Source organism: Pteronotus mesoamericanus, unplaced genomic scaffold (genome assembly GCF_021234165.1).
Source record: "Pteronotus mesoamericanus isolate MK-2021 breed Mesoamerican mustached bat unplaced genomic scaffold, CSHL_Meso_final scaffold_36, whole genome shotgun sequence".
Taxonomy (NCBI): Eukaryota; Metazoa; Chordata; class Mammalia; order Chiroptera; family Mormoopidae; genus Pteronotus; species Pteronotus mesoamericanus.
This window is the reverse complement of record NW_026555313.1, coordinates 8,652,775-8,675,315: the sequence shown is the minus strand read 5'-3', so window position 1 is coordinate 8,675,315 and position 22,541 is coordinate 8,652,775. Positions and strand designations below refer to the sequence as shown.

At 37.4% G+C, this 22,541-nt stretch overlaps 2 protein-coding genes across 3 annotated transcripts in view; one reads left to right on the top strand and one right to left on the bottom strand.

The window, feature by feature from the left end:
• PDGFD (platelet derived growth factor D) overlaps positions 1–22,541 on the top strand; it is a 237,661-nt gene that overhangs the window by 108,088 nt on the left and 107,032 nt on the right. The window lies entirely within an intron of this gene.
• On the bottom strand, positions 11,078–12,277 carry DDI1 (DNA damage inducible 1 homolog 1). Its single transcript, XM_054592506.1, has one exon. It carries the CDS (start codon positions 12,275–12,277, stop codon positions 11,078–11,080), a length of 1,200 nt encoding a protein of 399 aa, XP_054448481.1.

Sequence of the window (22,541 nt, the reverse complement as noted above, 5' to 3'; positions counted from 1 at the left end):
ACAAGGGCAAACTCAATTTCTATTCATTTTACATGGTTAACCACCTATTTTCAGTCTAGGGATGAGCATAAGCATTGATAACTGTGAATTAAATGGATGTACCATTTATCCCTCTCTGTAAGGGCGCTCCCCTGACATCAACATCTAAAGTTTCAATTAGAGTCTTAGACCTGGGAAGGTGCTTGGTGTGATCCTCTGTCCAGCGTTTCTCTTCAGAGGTGGGCACTGCTAGAGGTTCAGAGGAACAGTCATATGTCTTACAGAATCATTCATACACGGAGGAGCATGGAGCACTCCCAGACCTGGAGTTCTAAATGCCCGTCGTCTCCAGGACAACCCAAAGTACCCCACACATTTCAGGGTGCCACCAAGTGGTGCATATCTACAACCTCCTCACTTACACAAACTGAGGCCCAGAGAGGTGTGTGTGCTTGAAGGCACTTGCTCAGTAAGTGGCAAAATTGGTGCTAGAAGCAAAATATCCACTTTCCTTGTCCACTTTCTAGCATAGCTAGTTTTATTTAAGATATTTAAACTTGAATCTTCTAAAAAATATTTATTATTTATTTATTTGTTTGTTTGTTTGTTTGTTTATTTTTAGAGAGAGGGAAAGGGAGGGAGAGAAACATCAAGGGAGTGTGGTTGCCACTCACGCCCCCTACCGGGAACCTGGCCTGCAACCCAGGCATGTGTCCCCACTGGGAATCGAACTGGTGACACCCTTTGGTTCACAGGCTGGCACTCAATCCACTGAGCCACCAGGGAAAAAATATTTAAACTTGAATCTTAAATGGACCTTCAGTACTGGTCTGAAATTCAATTACCTGTCCTACTTAATTTACTTTCTTATGTTCTAAAGTACCTTTTTTATACCCTCTCTTTACTCCTCAATTCTTCAACACTCCCTGTCTTCATCTCACTCAAAGCTGGTGCTTTTGCTTCTTATTTCACTATGAAACTCCAAGATAGAGAAAAACTAGCTCATTCTCACATCATCGGATCTGCCAGTCTACCTGCATTTACTCGGCAGGCCTTGCTGTTATAAACAATGGACTTCCCAAGGCCCAATTCTTCCCTAATAGGCTAAGGCTGTGCCTCTTCAGTTACCCTTGTTCTCTCTATTTCTTCAGTCCCTCCCATGGCCACTGGCCCATTCGCATCAACAAGTGAACATGCTGAACTCTCTGCTTTCATAGTAAAAGAAATGCCTCTTCCTTCATCTATGGTGTTTCTCCACTTCCCTGAAAGTATTCTTTCCTGAGAGAGGTGTTAGTACTTGCTTTCTCCACCTCTTTCACTCCAGTCAACTCCTCAACTCCTAAGACTAAGTTCTTGTTCCGCACCCCACCCAAAAGTCACTCTTGTTGAAGTTACCAACAGCCTCTGTCTTGCTATTCCAATTATGATTTACTTCTCAGCACCCTTCCTAGCACACAACGGTATTGGACACAGTGTCCACACCATTCTCCAGGAAAGCTTTGCTTCATCTGGCTTCTTATACATGGTTTTGTTTTTCTTCCTATTTCCCCCATATCTCATTGGTTACCCTTTCTGAGGCTCCTTTGCTGGGTCCTTCTCCTCTGTTTAGCCTGTAGATACTGTACTTTTTAAGGGCCTTGTCCACAGCCCTTCTATTTTTAACAAAGCAACCAGAGAAAGCTTTAAAAAATAAATCAAATGTCTCTCCCTACCTTAAAACCCTTTAAATGGCTTCTTATAACACTAGAATGAAATCCAAGGCCTTTATTTATAACTACAAGGCCTTGCATAATCTCACCCTTCTAGATTACTCCTTCACTCCACCCTAAACACTGACCTTCTTCCTCTTCCTCTTCACCTTTAGTTTGTTGCTCCTGAGGGTCTTTTGCACAGGCTGTTCTTTCTGAAATCATCTCTGCCCAGATCTTCTCAGGGGTTCCTCTCTCCTACCATCCACGTTTCTCCTCAAATATCATATCCTCTGAGAGACCTTCCTTTTGTATTTAAAGTAGTATCTTCCTCCATCATTTTTTATTTCCTTAAAGTGCTTCACTCTTGTCCTTAAGATGTATCTCTACTTGATATTATATAGATATTTATTTGCTGTTAGTGAGAGGTAATATGGTAGAAAGATTAAACACATAAACTCTGGATCCCAAATTGCAGGATGGCTATCCTGCAATTTACTAGCTCCATGACCTTGGGCTACTTACTGAATATCTCTATCCTTCACTGTCCTAACCTTTGAAATGGCAACATTGTTTAATTCTGATAGATTGTTATAAAGATAAAATGAGTTAAAATGTGTAACATGCTCAGAATAAATGACTCACCTAGTAAGTTCTATGTAAATGATTAGATAGTATCATTATTATTTTTTATCATTGTTTGAAACTTCCACTGGAAAATAAACTTCAAGAGGACAACTACTTTGACATTCTTCTGTACCATTCTTTTTCTAACTCCTGAAGCAATAAGAGTGCCTGGTTCATTGTTGGCTCTGAAAATGTAGTTACTGAATGGACAAATGAGTAGTTTGTCACTAATTGGACTTATGTCTTAGCATACTTTCAAATTATATTTGTGTGGCTTTAAAACATTAACTTTTGGAATGGACTTTATCAGTACAAATGTTTGTCTTAAAATACTTGTAAAACAAGACACTGTGCCTCCTATTAGTAGGATTTTGGAAGCCTTCAAAGCAGGTTGGCTATGTTAAGATGCTTCCACTTACATGGGCACCACGGAGAGAACAACAAGATATAAAATATTTTGGGGTGAACTAGGAGACAGAACAGTGGAAAGTTAAAAGATCTAGCTTTGTTCATTCAAGGGAAAATATAGCAGAAAAAGTGAAAGAATGACAATTAGAATTGGGGTTCTACTGTTTAGCTTCACCTAATTGTTCCTATAATTTTTACATGTTATTGAAAAATGTGTCCCTTAACATTTTCTATTTACACTTGTCTATTTATTTCTACCTAATTGGCCAGGTTCCTCTGGGTCAGCATATTAGCCACAAGATAAAAACAAGTTATCCTCGGAATATTGCTTTGGAATGCCTATATTTTTAGAGTATCAAATTATTAAAGTATGGGCAAGTATAATATAGAAAATATTTCTATAAAAATATAGGTTTTTATTGATGGGATGTTGCACATGGTGTCATGGAATCTCTGTAGTTTCCCAAAAAGAATGTTTATTTATTTGTATCTTGGTAGACTGAAATAAGTCAGCTACTTAGTATCGAATATATGACAGATTTACATTAGCAATATGTTAGAATCATTTTGACCAACTATAAATGAACATAATGCACTTAATCTGACCAATCTACTGCATCAGTTCTTCATACCATCTCAAGTAAAGAATCCTGAATCATTAACCCATTCGCTGAACTTTCTGTAAGACTTAAACTCCCATTTAGTTGGCTGTCTAGCTCTTAGACCTTCATAAAACTATGGACAGTTCCAGTGCAAATGAAAATCTGAAGCTTCCACATGCGCCTTTATAGCACTTAGCTACAACTCGAAGTGAGTTTGGAATGTTTTTAAAAGAAGAAAAAATTTTAAAGTATATTCTCATCGTTCTTCGAATTTTTGCTTAACCGCTTAAAGTAAAACACACACACAATTCAATCTGAATCACTGAAAACAGTTGGATAGCACAGAAAGGGTTTTGCATTTTTTATAAAACTTAAACCACTTTCTTAATTATTGACCACAGATAAAAATAACAACTACAATTTGAGTTTCTTGTGTTAATGAAGACACTTTCAGACCAGACTTGAAAGTCATTGTAAATGAAGCTCTGAGTGGAGGCCTTGCCATATGGGGACATAAACTCTGATAGGTATGGCATGAAAGTGTGATTGTCTTCTGTCAATTCTTGCTTTGGAGAACAAGTGATGGCAGCAGTGTTTGAACAGAGAATACCTTTGTTTCTGTTTTACTCTAACTGCCCATCTGTTGCTTTAACTTCATTCAATTTTTTCTGATAGAATGAAGCTCATAACACTGGCTCCAGTAAGTTTATGTAAAAGCTTCTTAATATCATTTCATTATAAATTCTTAATGAGATGGTCTAGAAGTGCAGTTATTAAGTAGAGAATTGACAAACTGGCTCAACTGATAACCAAAGTTGCCCTGTATGTGTTTCTGATATTCCACTGATGTCATCAACTTCTCTGTGCTACCGTTCCCTGATTCAATGACAGCTAACCTGTCACGGATTTTACTCTCCTCCCAGTGGCAAAGGCAAAGCTCTCATTTTGCTGTTTTGTTTTCTGTCAAAATATTAGGCACACTGGACATAGTGGCTGGCTTATTTTTCCTTAAAACCTTCTCAGGCTTCTGTTTCCATCATAATCTGGTCATATATCCTTCTCTTTCCCTCCCAGCCCCCTGATCCTGCACAGCTTTCCACTGAGGAATCATGGGACCTCCATGTTTCTTTGACTCCTCAGCCATCTACTCAGCAAAGCCACTTCTAGGCATCATCTGCAGTCTATCACCACAGCTATCAAAAACCCTTCTCCATCATACAGTCCTACCTTACATTCTTTTCATTGCACCTTGACCTTTGGCTAGCTCCATGACAACATAAAATAAATGTGAAGGTAGCATCATTACTTGTTTGCGTTTCTTTCTGAAGTTTCTGCTCCTTTGTTAAATATTCTCTTAAAAACTCAAAACCCAGGATTTACTTTGAGACTTAAATTCAGTCTATCACTATCCTTATAATAAGTATAAATGTTGTATAACTTTTTTAAAATCTATTTTCAAGATAATCCAAATTCACAGATAATTGAAATATTTATTTTTTGTACTCTGTGAGCCCATTCCCTAATGTCAATTTCTACTCCATTTTAAATTGCATATATTATATATGATATATGTATATATTCTACTTTCAAGGAGTCTTGAAAATTAAAGCAGTTTCATTCAGTTCTGTTATACTGTGGATTTGCTTGAAAAAATTATAGGGTTCTTTCATTATTTTAGCATTTTTTTTATGTGAGTGCCCATAGCAGACCTATGTGCTTTAAATTAAAAAATCCACTTATAGATTGGTTTTCTTAAAATTTTTTCATGAATAACTTTCTATCCTAGAAATATTTGATGAATGAGTTTAAATGAGGCTTTTTCTCCTATACAAAAGAGGACATTTTACTTCCAACATGACAACATACATTGCTAACGTGAACCATTGATCATTCAAGCCTATTTACAGGTGCCCATATCCACATGTTTCAAATTAAAAATTCACTTCTCCAGAGTGAGATGCTCCTTGGCCAGGACACACAGAAGGACCCCCACCCAGGGCACAGATAAGAATCGCCCATCTACAGATGAAAGAGTGCTGCAGCTTTTTATCTGATTAACTTTTCCCCTGAATGCCAATCTCCTTACCTACACTTTCTTCCCCTTATAAAAAAGGGTTGATTTGAAATGGAATTTAAGACAGTCTGTTAGGGCGCAAACCCGCCGTCTTCTCAGATCACCAACCATGTGAATAAAGCGCCCATTAAGATAAAAAAAAATTCACTTTAAATACTAACAGGGTTGGCCAAGTGTTCTGTTTGCCTGGAACTGATGGAATTATCAGGACACTGGGCTATCAGTTTTGAAACCAGGACAGTCCTAGGCAAACTAGGATGATTTGGCCACTGCAGATACTATTTAAACCGCCCTAGAAGTGGAACAGTTGACAGCTTTACTAGATTAAAAGTAGGCCAAGAGTTTATTTCTTGGGTCATTTACATTTAGATCTATACATGTATCAGTCATGTTGTTAACTCAGAACATATTTGTTCTAATTATACAAAGATAATCTTACTATCTAGCATGATTTAGTTTCACCTCACATATTTTTACATAAAAACTAAGTTAAATAAAAAGTTACCCTTTAATTATGTCAGCTTATTAAGGTAGAACTTTGTCCATTTATTTGTTCACATAATCTTATGAATTAAGCAGGTATTTTTGGCCTCAAATAAAATAGTAAAGACTGAAGATATAATGAACAAAGTTATGATCACTGCAGGAAAACTCAGCACTTATTACATTTTCATTAGTAATTTTGGGCCGTATTTTAGATTTTCCAAATGCCCAAACATTTATATAATTGCCATCTGGTTGGTATTTTATTGTTCATGAGAGCTCCTGTTCTTTTTTTTCCCCTGGAGTTCAAGTATATAACAGATAATTCCATCAAATTGACTCATCCCCAGTAGTGAATTTCTTCTGCCTGTATTACTGGTTGTTCATCCATAGTATAACCCTTTCCATTAACTTTATGAGGGAAGAATTTGTTTACAATGGCTGAATCATGCACCAAGATTAAGCCCATAATAAGAAACAACTTGAGCCCAGGGTCACTGAGTCAAGACAAAAAGAGACCACAAACTTTACCTTGAAGTTTAGCTTGAGAATGTGCCATATGTTAACTCTGTCTGATTTGATTAGTGGTCATCTCAAAGTGACCTTGAATTACTCACCTTTGAGAAGGTTACAGATTCTCCTCTATGCCCAGCTGCAGCTCAAAGTCCCCGTTGAGCCCCAGAAAAATGTTGCTGCATGGAGGAAATCCAGCACCTAAAACAGTGCCTGAACTACTCTGGGTGCTCAGTGAAATTTTGTCCAATGGATTGTGCAGTGTTGTGTCATAGTTAGCATCTCAAATGGGTAGCAGGAGTTCATTCAAACCCCGAACTCACAATTTGTAGTATTTCGTGATTCAGCATCAAAGTCAATATTTCTGAATTGTTTACTTTGTATTTTTTCAAGTTCCTCTAACTTGATTTTTAAGTTGTTCAAGGCAAAAACTATAACTTACATTTCCTTGTCTCTCTGAATGATATAATGTGATTAGAAGACTCTTGGAAAAAGTACATTGAATTTTTATAGACATGGATGAATGCAAAACACTGATACTTTTTGACTGATAGAATAACTGAATCCTTAGAAATGACATGAGTTTGGAAGGAAAACTATGTGAACTAATGTAATTTTAAATTAATTTTCCTCTGCATTTCAAGGGTCCTTTGTAGTAAAGTGTGGCAGAGTAAGACTTTTAGTATGGTCATTGATGCTATAGGGTAAAATTTGATAGATGTGATTATTTTACTTAGAATCCGCTTATGTTGTTCATCACTTAATTCATTTGTAAACAACATCAATATATCAATTAACAGAAAGAAAATATACACTTCACCTCCATCTGAAGCAGGCCTGTGTTGCCTCCTATGAACATTAACGTAGGAGAATATTGTCTTGTGACCTTTCAAATGATGTCCTTAAAATAAGCCTTACTGCTCAGAAATATAGAAAACCTGGATTCATAAAAGTCTTTCTCAAAGAGAGAGAGAGAGAGAAAGTAATCACCAGAACACATTTAGTGTAGTAATAAGAAACAAGGCCACCCACCCCCAGATGTGCCCGTCTCAACAGCCTGTTCAGTGGATCCAGTGAGAAAGACATAGAAATCCCAGCAGGGCTGCAAATCCCAATTTTCTGATGAGGGCCCTTAGATATTTTGAGATTGTAACAGGGGGACCCAGACACGCAAACAAACTGGAGTTCAAAACCAAGATTGACTCAGGCTCTCATGTGAAAATATTTTTTGTTTTTAGATAACTTGCCTGTGATGAGTAAAGTATTGTGGAATGGCAGGTACTCCTTTATCTCAGCCCAGTCCCTACCCACTTTATAAAATAGCACTTAAACCAAGAGAGTTAGCTCAAAACAATCCAGAGTTCTAGGTTTCTTTTTCCCCCCATCCTCTTCTTAACTTCTTTTTACCATTGTTCCTCTTCCTTAGTTTTGCAGCGTACTGCTAACATCAAAGAATGTTAGCACTGATTAATATCTTCACTAATAGTGTCCTGGTATGAATCCCAGATTACTCCAAAATTATTTACTCAAGTGTTTCTCTGTGGAATGTTGGATGACAGCAAATGGCAGTGTTCTCTTTAAAAGACAACATTCCGTACCTGCAGCAAAGATGAATTCATCTATGCAGACATTCATTTGTCTTTTTCTTTTGGGAAGAGTAGATTATCCCCTAGAAAAAGATCAATTTTATGACCCCATATTTTAAGAAAGGAGATTACATGCTCTACTAATCTCAAACAACATCAGTCTTCTTGTTTAACTGAAGCAGAATGCATTAATGTAGTTTTGAAATTCATGCTTATCAACAATAGTGACTTTCTTTTAGTTATGTTGGGAATTTAAATGGGCATTAGGTGAAACCAAGGATTTCATGGATTTTTGAAATGGTTCATTTTTCATACAGGTTAGGTCTATTTCATCATGTATTTTACTTTATTGTGATTTCTAATGGAAAAAGGAAATGAAGATTTGTTCATCATTTTCTAGGTAGTTAATTTCTGATAACAGATACTTACAAACTGTATATTACCAACCTAAATTTAAGAGGAGAGTATGTCTCTTTGTTTTTTCCAGCATCGGTAATGGTTATTTTAGGCATAGTGAAATTATATTTTACTGGCTTATGATTTTAAAAATAACCTCCAGATTAAAATTTATTCCTTCATTTGCGCATATTACTAATGTCATGTCCACACTTTTCTTTTTTCTTAGTGGACTGCAAGATTTTTATCTTACCTCTGCCAGGGTGAAATCACCTTAAGATCTAGAACTGGAACTTACACATTTCATTTCTGTTTGTAAAAACCTGGCTCAGTGCTTATTCATGGGTGTTCAATAAGTAATTGTTGAGTGTATTCTGATTGCTGCTATCCATTGCCATTTTTACTGGTAGTGTCTTGGTAGTTTCCATAAAAATAAAATTTTGTAACAATTTTGCCCCAGTCTCTAGAATTAAAATGTGCCTGGTAAAGAAGGTTACAAAGTGAAAAGAACTTGGCATTTGAAATCAGAAAGATTTGAATTGAGCAACCTGAGAGATTAATTAGTGTTTTCAGATTATACATCAGGATACCTTGGTGGAATACAAATGGGGCATGAAGAACATATTTTTAAATAAAAAAGTATAATTATTCAAAGAAATATACTAGGAAAGGATAAAACATAATATACATGTATATATATAATATGTATATTTGTTTCCCACATAGACCAGTGCTTGTGTGCACATGTATGTGTTTGATGTGAAGCTGAGTCACAACCTAAAATATGGACTGTTGTCAAAAAAAGTTTTAAAAAAAGATTAAGCTAGTGGATATTTCAATGTTTCAAAATAATCCTGAGCCTTAATTTCCCGTTTATAAAATGTGGCTAATGATAACTATTTTGAAGATCTATTCTGAGGATTAATGTTACTAATATATGTAAAGTACATTTATAGCATACTGAGTCCAGTAGAAGATGCTAAGGGTTTTGCATATTTTCATCTGTGAAGGAATCCATGCATTTATCAAAACAGTTTCCATTAATTCATAAGCATTTACAATTGCTTATTCCTGACTTTACTCTTTCTTCCTTCATTTTGTTAACTACATTTGTCCTGAGTACTTAATTAGAAACAAAAGTAGAAAAGATGTGTCCCTTGGTCATTTTTAGCAGTTCTTCTGGCTATTAGCCTTGATGCAAATGTAGACAAGGTTGGGGAACATGAGCACAGGAAAACCTGTAAGGAAGGAGAAAACTAGGAGGCGTACTACATGGGAAAAGGTGACTCTTGAGGAAGATGACTGATCTTACCCAGAAGCAGATCAAGAAAAGGATATGAAGGCATATGGTGATTACAGAGAAAGTTTGTTTTGTTTTCTGTAGCTTCTGAGAATGTTTTGAGTGGCTTTAGATTTTTTTGAGAAAATAGAAAACTTAAAAGATTCCATAGATCATAATATGATCTCTGCACCTAAAAATGGCTTTCTCCCCTAAAACAATTTGTAGATGAGAAATGAGTTGTATAATGTGACCTGATTTGCCTAAAGGATAGGGAGCTGAACTCGGAACATGTATTTCTTGACTTTAAACTACTCTTTCTCACACTAGCCTTGATGGATTATTGGCATGAAACATTTTCCCTGAGTCTGACGGCCTCAGACAACTGAACATTTTCTCTCGCATGTTTTAGCCATGGATTGCAACTAAGTCTAGGGTCTTCCCCTCCCACTCTCATGGGAGAGTAGCTTTGTCAGATGGACCATTGAGCTGAATGAAACCTTAGAGATCTTCTCATTCAGAACTTTTCAAATGTTACTTTAAGAGTGAAAAGATTTCTTCAAACAGAATTTATGCATCAGCTTAACTTATATAGCAGCTTTGTTTTTGTTTTTGTTTTTTAAACAACCTATCTGAAATTAGTATTAAGGGAGCTAGAGCACTGCTTGCCCCTACCTCCTACTCCCGCAGCAATAAAACCACTAGGCTCCCAAGAAGCACCATAATTTTTAAAAATCTACTTGATTGCCTTTGTGTTATAGCCAGGGTTTCTTTGAATTTAGGGGAAAGAGAAAATTATTTTAGGCTACTTTAGAAGAAAAGCCTATTCTCTCAAATATGGCAAAAATAGCCTTGAGGAGTGGATTGCGGTGAGCATGACTCCAGATGAGAAGACGTAAAACATGAGGAAACAGGCCTTTCTGCTCTCCAAAAGACATTTGTAACTATTAATCAACTCAAGAGTGTAATTGACCTGCTATTTCTAATAACTTTCCCAAAGAAAACAAAATCTGTGAAAATAGACATATTTCTCTGAATATAAATAATCGCTAGTGCTAATTTGAAATACTTCTGTCTGGGTGCCTTGTGGGGCCTGCAGCATCTGCAAAATAGCAGCTGGTTTGGCCAAGCAGCCCTGTAACCTGATAGAACATTGTCTCTAAAGGAAAAGGATGCTTTTTCTTTCATTGATTATTTGCAAATCAGTTGGAGCCTCCACAGCCTCCCTAGGACGAGGTTCAGAAATCTATGGTGGGGGCAAAGAAGGCACGGACAAAAATCAGGCAATCACAATGTACGTAGTTATAGATCTGAGAACTTGACCCCAAGACCAGGTTTAGTTGTTACGGATGTTTTTAATGATTACATTGCCAGTGAGCTCATGGCTTAGAATTTCCCAGAACCTGGATTCCCTCAAGTCGGTGGCTGATTCATGATCTATGTCAATGCTTTTTTCGTCCTGAGTTAGTGGTGGAATGTTTAACAGCATCTACTACTTCCTTGTCTGAAGACCCTTCTTGCCCAGTACCACTTACCAGCTTAGCACACGGGGGTAAGTCTCCCTCAGGAAGAAAGTGAGTCTGCGTGCCTGTGGTGCCAATCACCAGCACATTTTTCTTCAAGTCAATGGAACACTGGTGTCTCCTGAGCATATCTAGCCCTAGAAGCATGTCCATAGGCTGCTCCTCGAGGATAGAGAAAGAGCATTGTAAGAAATCACCTTCGATTTGAATCTGAGCTAAGTGAACTCGGCCAATGATCCTCTGTGTGCCCACCCCTTTAGCAATCCCAGCCCATCTTCGGTCCACCAGCCGTATTATATTACATCTCTCAGCACAGGCGCGGCTCATAATAGTCATCTGAGCACCTGAGTCGACAAAAGCCTTCAAAGGATGTCCATTCACTTTGCAGTTGATATAGAGCATGGCCACTTGTCCAAAACTCTCTGGAGCCACTTCTATCGCTATATTCATGTTTTCCTCGATGTTTTGCTGCTGGATTTCTTCTTCTATTTTGGCCTGAGCTTCCAAATCAAATGGGTCAGCACAGTAGAGGCGAAGCCTCTCTTGCTCTCTCAGGGCCCTTTCCCTTTGCTGATCCATCAGGACCTGAGAAAATGTCTCAAGGTTTCCGCTGAGCAGGGCTTCTGCCAAGCGGGGATTGCGTTCCTTCAACAAGGACAGATCGTGGGGATTGGAAAGCAGCATGCTTCGAACCAAGGCAGGGCTGCCCAGATCTTCCGCAGGTGTCCTCTTCCCTCCAGAATCTAGGCCATGGGACCGCTGCGTTGACGGTGCACGCTGCTGCTGCCGCTGCTGCCGGGAGCTGGATGTCCCAGGCATGGGGATCCCAGTGAAATCCGCGTGAGGCAGGCTTGATGTGCGTCCCAAAGGCCGAGGTCCCACATTCTCCTTTTGAAGTAAAACAACCACATCTCCATCTTTGAGGCCGTGGGAGCCCAGGGAAGAGTGGTCATCAGCGAGGAGCCTCTCCATGTAGAAAATCTGGGTCTCTTCAGCGGGGATGCCAGACTCGAGCTCACAGAGGACTCGGAAATTGCGGAGCTCAAAGTCAGGGCTGACCTGGAGGGAGAAGGTTACCTCGGAGAGGTCCCTTTGAACACAATACACAGTGATCAGCATGGCATGGGCCCAGGGGGGCCATGTGAGCAGAGGGCATCGATTGTTCACTGGCTGACAAGCTGGTCTCTGTTGGTGGCTCAGCAGCTCCTCAGACTGGGTGCCTTAGTTTAGGTTCATTCACCTCTCAAAGAGGCTCAGCCACTCAGTCTGGGGACTGCCTGCCACCCTGAGTGCCCACGGCCTGGCCCTATGGAACCTTGAGGTAACATGCTATGTTCCAAAGTTCATTTGCAGGTGTGCTGTTTGGAACTGAGAATGTCCATTCCCATAGAAACAAAGTTAGTTAAGTCTGTTAGCTTCCAAGGCCAGCCATTTAAAGCCTCATGATAGGGAAAAGATTTCAGCTCTTCCTAAACATCATCTGTCCATTCTCTCTATGAGTCTGCTTCTGTTCTGCTTGTTTATTTATTGTATTCTTTAGAGTCCACATATAAGTGAAATCTGACAGTATTTGTCTTTCTCTGAATGATTCATTTCACTTAGCATAATATCCTCTACGTCTACCCATGCTGTCGCAAATGGTCAAAGTTCATCCTTTTTAATGGCTAAGTGATATTTCATTGTATATGTGTACCACAGCTCTTTTGATCCACTTGCCTATTGATAGGAAATTGTAAATAACACTACAATGAACATAGGGATACATCTATTTCGAGCTGGTCTTTTGGGTGTCTTCAGATATACACCCACGAGTAGAATTGCTACATCATAAGGCAGTTCCATTTTTAAATTTTTGTGGAACCTCAGTATCGTTTTTCACAGTGGTCGCAGCAGTCTGCATTCCCACCAGCAGTGCAAGAGGGTTCCCTTTTGGACAAAAGCATTTTTGTAGAATAGAGGTTCTTTCGGCAAAGCAAGAATTCAGGGTTCATATCCAAGGAAGCTAAGTTTTTATATATATAACCATAGCCTTTCTTGATATGGAACATAATGCAATATGTTTTATCATTTTGCTGTAATTATTTACTTTTGATGGCATTCTGTTCTTATGTGCTTTTTACTAATTTACTCTTTACTGAGAACATGAAAAGGAAATCAAAGACCCTCAGGTTTGGCCACTTAACTGTCATCATTCCATAGATACCCACAATAATACCTTTTCTAATTTGTCTCTTCATAAAAACTTATTGCAGCAAAAAATCCAGGTAAGATGACACGATGGCAGGATTGGCAAAGCTCCTTTGGATTCTCCAGTTCAGCCACCCATCGAGGCCTTAAACCTCTGTTTAAGTTGCCTGGAAACTGAAAAGATAAACACAGCCTCCTGGGGATGTTTAGTACTTCTGTTTATATATTGTTTGATTCTTTCATTTTATTCAGCACTAGAGGGGTGGGGGCAAAAGTAGGTTTACTGTTTTGGGTATGAAAAATAATACAATAATTAATAAATAATACAAGAATAAACTGTTTTGTGTACTCACAACTGTAAAAAAAATAATTCTCTTACCTCAAAATTTTAATAAAAAACTTCTTCTGATTATGTAGTAAACTGGAGGGTCATTGGGAATATACATAGATACTGCTAAAAATAAAGTATCTTATACCATAAGTCCTATTTCACAGACCCCTTGAGAAATAGGTGCTCTGAATTGCCTTCGTGTGCTAATCTAGGTAACTGAAGGTTATGGCAACTTTTCCTGAGGAGCCTTTTGTAAAGTTATTCCCTTACTTTCTTCCTTGGTAAGTACAATATGGGAACATAATTGAATCTTTCTTTGATAAGTGAGACTGATGCAAGTTCTCAGGGCTATCACTCAGAAAATCAATTTTCATTGTATAGCCTAAATACCCAGAAAATAGAAAAGATAACACTGATTTCATACTGGTCAAATAGGTAACCCCAAAGTTATTTTTTGGAATAAAACCCACAATAATACCTTTTCTAATTTGTCTCTTTATAAAAACTTATTGAAGCAAAAAATCCAGGTAATTGATTGTTCCACTTAGTACGTCACTTGATATTTAAAGTACTCTCTTGCTTTACAGAGCAAAATAAACATACTTTCTTTAAAAAAAAAAAAAAGAGTTGCTGAATAAATGTCTTTATGTAGCATATACAATAATTAAAAAACGTTAAGCAAGTATATTAGCATGCTGTGTTTGGATTTCTTCCTTTGACTGGTATTTCTTTTAAAGTAAAGTGTAATCAAAACTTATCAAGATTGTTAAATCGTCACTCGAGATTTTCCATGCAACTTAGGAAAGGCAGAATTTGTAAAGCAGTATCCTTAGGTTACAAAATTAATTTTCCTTCCCTAGCCAGTTGGCTCATTTAGTTGGAGCATCATCTTGTACACCAAAAGAGTTGCAGGTTCAATTCCCAGTCAGGGCACATACCTAGATTGCCGGTTTTAACACCCAGTCAGGGCACATGCAGGAGGCAACCGATCCATATATCTCTCACACATTGATATTTATCTCCCGCTCTCTTTCTCTCCTTTCTCCCCTCTCTCTAAAAATAAATAAATAAAATCTCTTTAAAAATGCTTTAATGAAAGCTCAATTTTTTTTTTAGTATATTTGGAGCTTTCCCATATGAAAAGCTTGGAATTACCCATCTCTGAAGTTTAACACCATCATGTCCTCTTAGACGTGCAATTGAAGAAACTCAGGAAACCTAAGAGTTTAGTCTGCATGAACCTGCTGGGAATTTAGCTAATAGTTTTTCTTCACTGTAAGTATAGAAGACACATACACACACACGTACCCAAGCATATACACGGAGAGAGGAACAAGGAGAGAATGAGCAAGAGGGCAGTCTGGACGTGTTTTCAATTACTTCAAAAGTGCAACTGAAAGATGATGTCATTTTCCATCAGAGAATATTTTTATGGCGCATTTTATTTATTGCTTTAATTTATTAGTTTTAACATTGTAGCACAAAAAGAGTTGCCTTCTAAGTTTAATATTTCATGTATAAAATAATAGAATGTAATGTAATCTCTTGATAGTTTTGCTTTTTAAAAATATACAGGGTAGGGCAAAGGTAAGTTTATAGTTGTGAGTTTATTCTTGTATTATTATTTATTAGTTACTGTATTATTTTTCAGACAACTATAAACCTACTTTTGCCCTACCCTGTATATTTTCCAAGTCTAAATGTATGTGTGTGTATTTACTGATGTTTAAGAAAGTTTGCTGCCTCAACTTTTTGCCTTATGGTCCCTTCTGATTTCTTACTCATATAAAATTTATTCTGATCTGTGGGACACATGCCTTGTTATTGAAAGTTTAAAGATTACTTACAATTTTTATATTTATAGAGAGATATTTATAGATCAAAAATATTTAGGGTAACCAATTAAAAACAGGATAAAAATGACAAGATTTTGTGGATTGATAGTTACTTGTTTCCTAGGTACTTTAGAAAAGAAATGTTTTTGTGCTTTTATTCCTGCTGTGTGCAGAATAACCATGTAACACAAAATAGTAAGAGGAATAACAATAGGGCTTTGTGTTTTGAATTCATCTGTAGTTGAGGAATATCATTCAAATCATTTTTTTATTGTATACTTATGTTATAGTAACTTGTAATCAACTCATTTATAAAACACTGTCACTAGTCCTGGCTGGTGTGGCTCAGTTGGATGGAGCATTGTCCCATAACCGAAAGGTCACAGGATCGATTCCCAGCCAAGGCACGTACCCAGGTTGTGGTTCAGCCCTGGTCAGGCACTGCCGAGCGCAGATGGGAAGGCTATCAATTGATGTTACTATCTCACATCAATGTTTCTCTCTCTACACCTTCCTCTATCTTTCTAAAAGCTATGGAAAAAAAAAGTCCTTGGGCGAGGATAAAACATTAATTTTAAAAAGTTAAAAAACATCATCACTATAAGTCAGAAATATCAAAGTGACCTATTCATACATTCAAATACACCTTAATAATTTCAACGTAAATTTTCATTGTCATAATACTAATGCTTGTATATATGCAAATTCATCACATTGCCTTTAGGCAACTGTGTCTTATCCTGAAAATGAGAAAATTAGCTGGTTCATGCAGTGTTTGTAATTAATCAACAAAGTATTAAACTCTGAGCATCTTCTAGGTGCCTATCACTTCTTAGGGTAATCACTAGAAAATACATATATTTCTGAGCATATTCCTTAATCTCAAAGAGCAATAGTATTAAACTAAAATATCACATTAGAGGCTTGAAAGTCAGCACCTTTATTAAATCCTTTTTATACTTCTATTTTAGAAATTATATCTTCATGTCATTAAAACTATTTGCATGATATGTTCACCAATTATTTTTAATGTCAGATACCTTATCTTATTCCACCTTGAAACTCCAAAGTTCCTAAAACAGGATCTTGATCATGATGTATAACCAGCAATGTTTGAATGACTGGCAAAATCACCATAGAACTACACAGTGGACAAGAGTCCACATAAAAGAGTGGCAGTAAAATCCTGGATCTTCATGACTTCTTTCTCAGTGCTGTCGGGAGGGTACTGCTAAGTTTTGAAATCAGTTTGTATTTATTTTCTACTTAGGTGTAATTTTGTGTGTGTGTGATTTCTATGCTTTCATGCTGTTTGTCCTTCTGGTATAGTCATTCCTAGTGGGAAATTAGTGGCGGGCAACATCATTCTTTGGAAGTATCGTGATTTGGTTTCATTAACTGCCCAGAAGTATATGTATTTGGAAAGTTAAAGACTTGTTTAATATTTACATAGTTAGTTTTCTGCTATTTAGCGATGAGCTCAGAAACATATTAATAATTTCTCACAATACATATTTAATGATCACTTCCTATGAGCAAGTCAATGGACTAGGAGGATGAATAAGATTTATGTTCCTCCTCAGAGGACAAGATTATCTATGAGGGAGGATAAGACTCATGCCCTCTGAATTATTTCACATAATAGAAATTAATATAAGTCATGATAGATATGTAAATAAAACACTATGCCTGCTTAGAAGAGGTAATGGTTGCTTGTTTGGGTTGGGGGAGCACAGGGCGTGGATAGGACTGTGCAGAATGCTCATTGAGTTGAACCTGGAAGAATGATTCGATCACAGCCAGAGTTAAATTCTACTTACCTGGGTTTGGAGGAATGGTCCTTTCCTTGAAGTATTAGTATCTTACCTCTCACTGTACTTCCTTCTCCTGACACAAATATACATTTTACTGTTCATTTTCTTTTCTTGTAGATGCTTGAGCCAAATGGATGCCGTAGGATAGTAGGACTGGTGCAAGGAAGGAAGAGTAGTGTAGCCTTCTTAAAAAGTAGCCTTTCCATCCCCACCACTCACACAGGCACCCACACAGACTCAAACAGAGTGAATGGCCATATTTCTTTCTGGTATAGAGCCTACTAGTTGAATTAATACACAGTCTTTATTTCATGAAGAAAAACCTGTGTAGTTCCTGAATTGAAATCTGTATAGATCTTTTTCTCAATTCACCTGCATCTTCTTTAGAGTTAGTAAAGATTCCTTCAAGATTTTAGCATACATTGCCCATTAGTCTTAGCTTATGGTACTCTCTAGCCTGTGGAGATATTAAAAGATGAGTATAAGCTACATCAGGAACATCCAACAGTCCTTGCAGGGGTTCTTAATATGAATGTATAAAATTAGTGTATATTATATTTTAATTTTAAAAAAGGTGCTGATTGAACCACACACATAGCTGTGGTACAACGTAGAACTTTCTGAATGTAACTAGTTCACATACTCCACACACATTATCCACACGCATTCACCTCTGACATATGAGACTTCTAACTATAGGGCCCAGAGTAATAGCATGCAATCTACAAAGAGGAAGGATCTGATGCCTCCAGCCACTGGCCCTGCACCCCAAAAGCTAGTTGAATAGCAAGTCACTCTATTTATGGTGATACTTTAGGTTAACTGCCTTTGCAGCATGCGTGTGTGTTTCCTGACAGGACGAAGATATAGTAAAAAGATCTCAGATAAATAAAAAAGCCCATTGTACCAAAAGAACAGGATCCATTAGATATTTCCTGAATTATATGCATGATAGGTGATGTTTCTACAACTATATTACAAAAGAGAAAATTTCCAGATTGTTGTTTATGTAGCTTTCTCTATTCTAAACAGCAGCTGAGTTAATTGACCACCACGGTAATTAGCATGGCTAAAACCCATCTGTCTATCTATAGAATTTAATTGTATTCCAACCATGAAAATAAGAAACAAAACCTGATAAACAAAAGCTTTTTAAAAAAAATAGCAAGTAAAAAAGAAATCAACTCCATCTTCTAATTTTTTTCAGAAAAAATTAAGTTTAGCAGCCTAAGTGCAATGAGAATTCTTTTTTAGACCACTGCAATGACATAACATCTAAAGCATTTCATATCTCTATTCTGAGAGACATGAATCTCTGGTGCCCGTCACAGTTCCATTATTATTTCCATTTCACTTATTGTTGTGAACAGATGTTCACAATATATTTCCTATAGTCAGCCCTTGATCCCCACTCTGGTCGTCTGATCCGGCATTAAGCACCAAAGGTGTTAGGCCACCTATAGAGCCACCAGCCCTGCAGGTGACACTGGCACTAAGGAATAACAGTGAGTCAGCACCGGTGACTGGTATTCTCTCGGCTTTTTTTAATGCAGAATCAGTCCAAATCCATACTTACCTAATAACAATAACAAACAGAAACAATCAGCAATAACATCACACAAGAGAATCGGGAGATAATGAACCAGACTCACAAGAGCCCAATCAGGTCCTGGTCCAGGAGGCAACCAGGGGTTGGTCAGCACCTTGCAAGGCAGGGTCAGAGGGATGGAAGCACAGGGGAGCCCTTTCCCAAAGCTGAACGTGCAGGACGTGCAGGACGCCTCAAGGTGAGTCGCTCTCCAGATGCGTCATCCATAGTCTGAAGTCTTCTGCTTTTATGCTTCTTTTGGGAGCAAAGTCATGTTGTTTATGCACAGTTTCTCCGAAGCATGTTTTTTGCAATTTCCAAAAACACTTGTTGTTTATGTCAGCTCTGATAGGCACATATTCTTTTACTTCAGCTCTGATAGACATGTTGATTTACATCACTCACTGAGAGGGTGGTATTACCCTTCAGATAAGTACATGTTGCCTGATATGCTGTACTGTGCAAGTTGAGGGGCTGCATCGTTCCCCTGAGTCATTGTTCAAATGAGCATGCTCTAAACATGGCTTCAGGTCCTGCTCTCCATGCTGATGAATATTCTATTTCACTCAGCTTATAAAATGTACTTAACTGCCTATATGCTCCTGTTGACTCATGTATTGGTAAAATATTTCAGTGCACTTATTCACATAACATGTGTATTCTCTCTTTGGAGGCCTCCAAAAGACAAAATCTAATCCGAGTAATCACATACTCTGGCTTTCAAAAATCAGAGACCCATTTTATGATGTATCATTGATTTTTTTTCTTTCCAAACTGTAAGTGAAATGGCACAGAAATGTCTAGGCAACCCTAACAAAACTTTGAGTCTTTTACTTCTCTGTATTTCCTTATTTTTCTTTAAAACAGTGTTAATTTTGAACAAAGACTTGGTTTTATTTTATGTCATTACTATAGCAATTTTCATCTAGAATACAGAGTTGTGGTGGACTCTTTGTGCCTGTGGCTAAGAGACATGAAACCAAATGTTCTAAGGCTAACTAGTAAATTACTGCTTATGCAACATGAAATCTGCTGGCATTAGGCTGACATCGAAAAGTGGAGCCTCACTATAGCCATCGTTTCTGATACTAAAAATGAGCTTTCAGATGATTTCTTTAATAGGAGAGTTTAATTAACAAGGATCATCAGCTCCAGAATCTGCAGCAAGCCAACCTAGGGAAAAGAAAAAAAAACACAAACAATGACAATTTCAAGTAGGAGATGTAATTTGTGTTTGCTGGGAAGAATATGCAGCAAATTCTCCTGGCAGTTAGCCTCAGGTATCCACCTTCTCTTTTAAAACCCTAAGATCAATCCTTTACGGTGTTGAATTTTTCATCTAAAATAATTAGGATCATCCTAGAGAGAAAAATATTTCAATTAGAGAAATAGTCATGCTGTACTTTAAATAAAAGCAAGTCACTTATTACAAAGAAGACTGTGTGTTCTGTTCTTTGAAAATAATCCCTCACTCTGCCTCTGTGACCAAAAACGAATGTCAACAAAATACAGACATCTTCAAAAACTAGTTAGCAGAAATGTAATAAAGATACGTTATTCTATCCTTATATATAACATTATTTTATATGTATCTTTATATAAGACAATATTCTACTCATAGCTGCAGTTCCAGAAAAACAGTCACACATACATACACACACAACAACAACTGGATACCATATACAATTCAATAAGTTAGAAAGTCTGTTGGAAATTTGAAATCAGAAACATGTTACCTAGGAGACTGGAGTTAGGGGCTCACCCTCCCCAGTTCTTGCCTTGCTTGCAAGAGAAGAATTCAGGCAGAGACAAAATGTATAGTGGAAATGACATAGTAAGTTTATTGAGCACGAAGCTGCAGGCGGGCACCCAGCTAATTGAGTGCACCGACTATTGGAGTTTGGGGATTTTTATGCCTGTAACCATCTTCTAGGTTCTTCCTTCTCCTACCCCTTCCAGACTTTGGGATTAAAACACAGTTTCAAAGACTTTCTTTTCCTGCTAGTGGAAACAATGCATGCAGAATTTCAAGGGCTCCCCTCCTCCTGCACTATCACTGTTTTTCTTGTGATTTTCAGAACACCTGGCAATCTTACCTGACCAAGCTCAGGGCTGCTAAGGTAATGGGAGGGAGACACATGTCTCCCTCCCCACCCCTGCCTTGGTTTATTAGCTATCTTATCTAACAAAAGTAGGGTTTTAGTTCCTTGAATTTGTCATTTATTATCTAAATGTCTTGGGATGAAGCATTAGTTTTGTTTAGCCTCATTACTTTTATGTAAAATGGGGGTAATGACAATCTGGTTTCCATAGGATTTTGGTGTGGACGTAATGGAAAATTTGAATTTGTCTTGTAAGTGGAAAAGCACTCTATTGAAGTAATTTCTCCTCATATAAGTATGAACAATTATTAACAACCTGGAAAAGTAAGAAGAGAAGAAGAAATTTATAAATTCTGACAGAAATATGTAGATTAACTTTAATGCCTTATTAATTTGACTTGGGTGGTGGTGTGCTTTGAAGCTGCTCCCGCTCCTTTCAGCCTTGTACTCTGGGCTGCCCAGAACAGTAGCAAGACTTGATCATCAAATCTGCTTCAAAACCAGGACGATATCTTTCAAAACCTGGATAAGTAAACCCCTTAATAATGCATTATGTCAACAATTTACTCAGGTCATTTTTAAGAATAGCAGTCTGCAAGGTGTTTTTGTAGGTAAAGAAAGTATAAGGCAAGGTCCCTGTTCATTAGGTGTTTATAGAATTATTGAACAGACGGAACATAGCGAAAAGAAAATCTATTCACCATAATTAAGACTGAGAAAGTGTTGCATAGTGAATCAAGATAGTATTGATTATATTGTGTGCAAATTGTTAAGGCTGACACCAAGGATATAAATATGGTCTTTTTCAAAATCACTGTGGTGGACAGTTATGTCTTAGATGGAAAAATGAGAATGCCTCATCTTACAGGACACTCTTCAAACGCCTTTTTCTTTTCTTTATTAAACAAATCCTGAGAACAAATTATCAAGCTAAGGAAATCAAACATGCAGAATGGAGGCCCAGAGTCATTTGGACTGGACAATGTAGCTGTGAGGCCATGAGGTTTGCAAATGGAGCAGACTTCTCAACACAATCAATAGCAGACATCTAAAAGTTTCTTTGAAGAACTGCTATTTTGACAGAGATCATTGATCCTGTGGCCATGGGACAATGAATGCAATCTCTCAGAGAAGGGCCTTTTAAGTATTTTGATGGTACAACTTATTAGTTGAAAAAAAGATCAACTTTGATTACACTCCCAACATGTGTATATTTATAGAGTATGTATATACTGTATAATAAAATATGAAAACATTAGATGTTTTAAATTCATCATTTAAAATAAATACAAATAGAATTTCCGCTATTTTTATTCCTGCTCTCACCAATGGACCTTGAGGTGCCAAGAACATCACTTTGGAGACTATTAGAAGACAGTTAAGTCTCCGATGTTTTGAATGTATGGCCAAGAGGCAGGCTCCCTTTCAGGATGGCATAGATTGGGGTAAAAACAGGGCAAGAGTCCAAACAAAGAGTAGCCTTCAGAGACATTGCAGAGAACCACATATCTAATGGCACATTCATG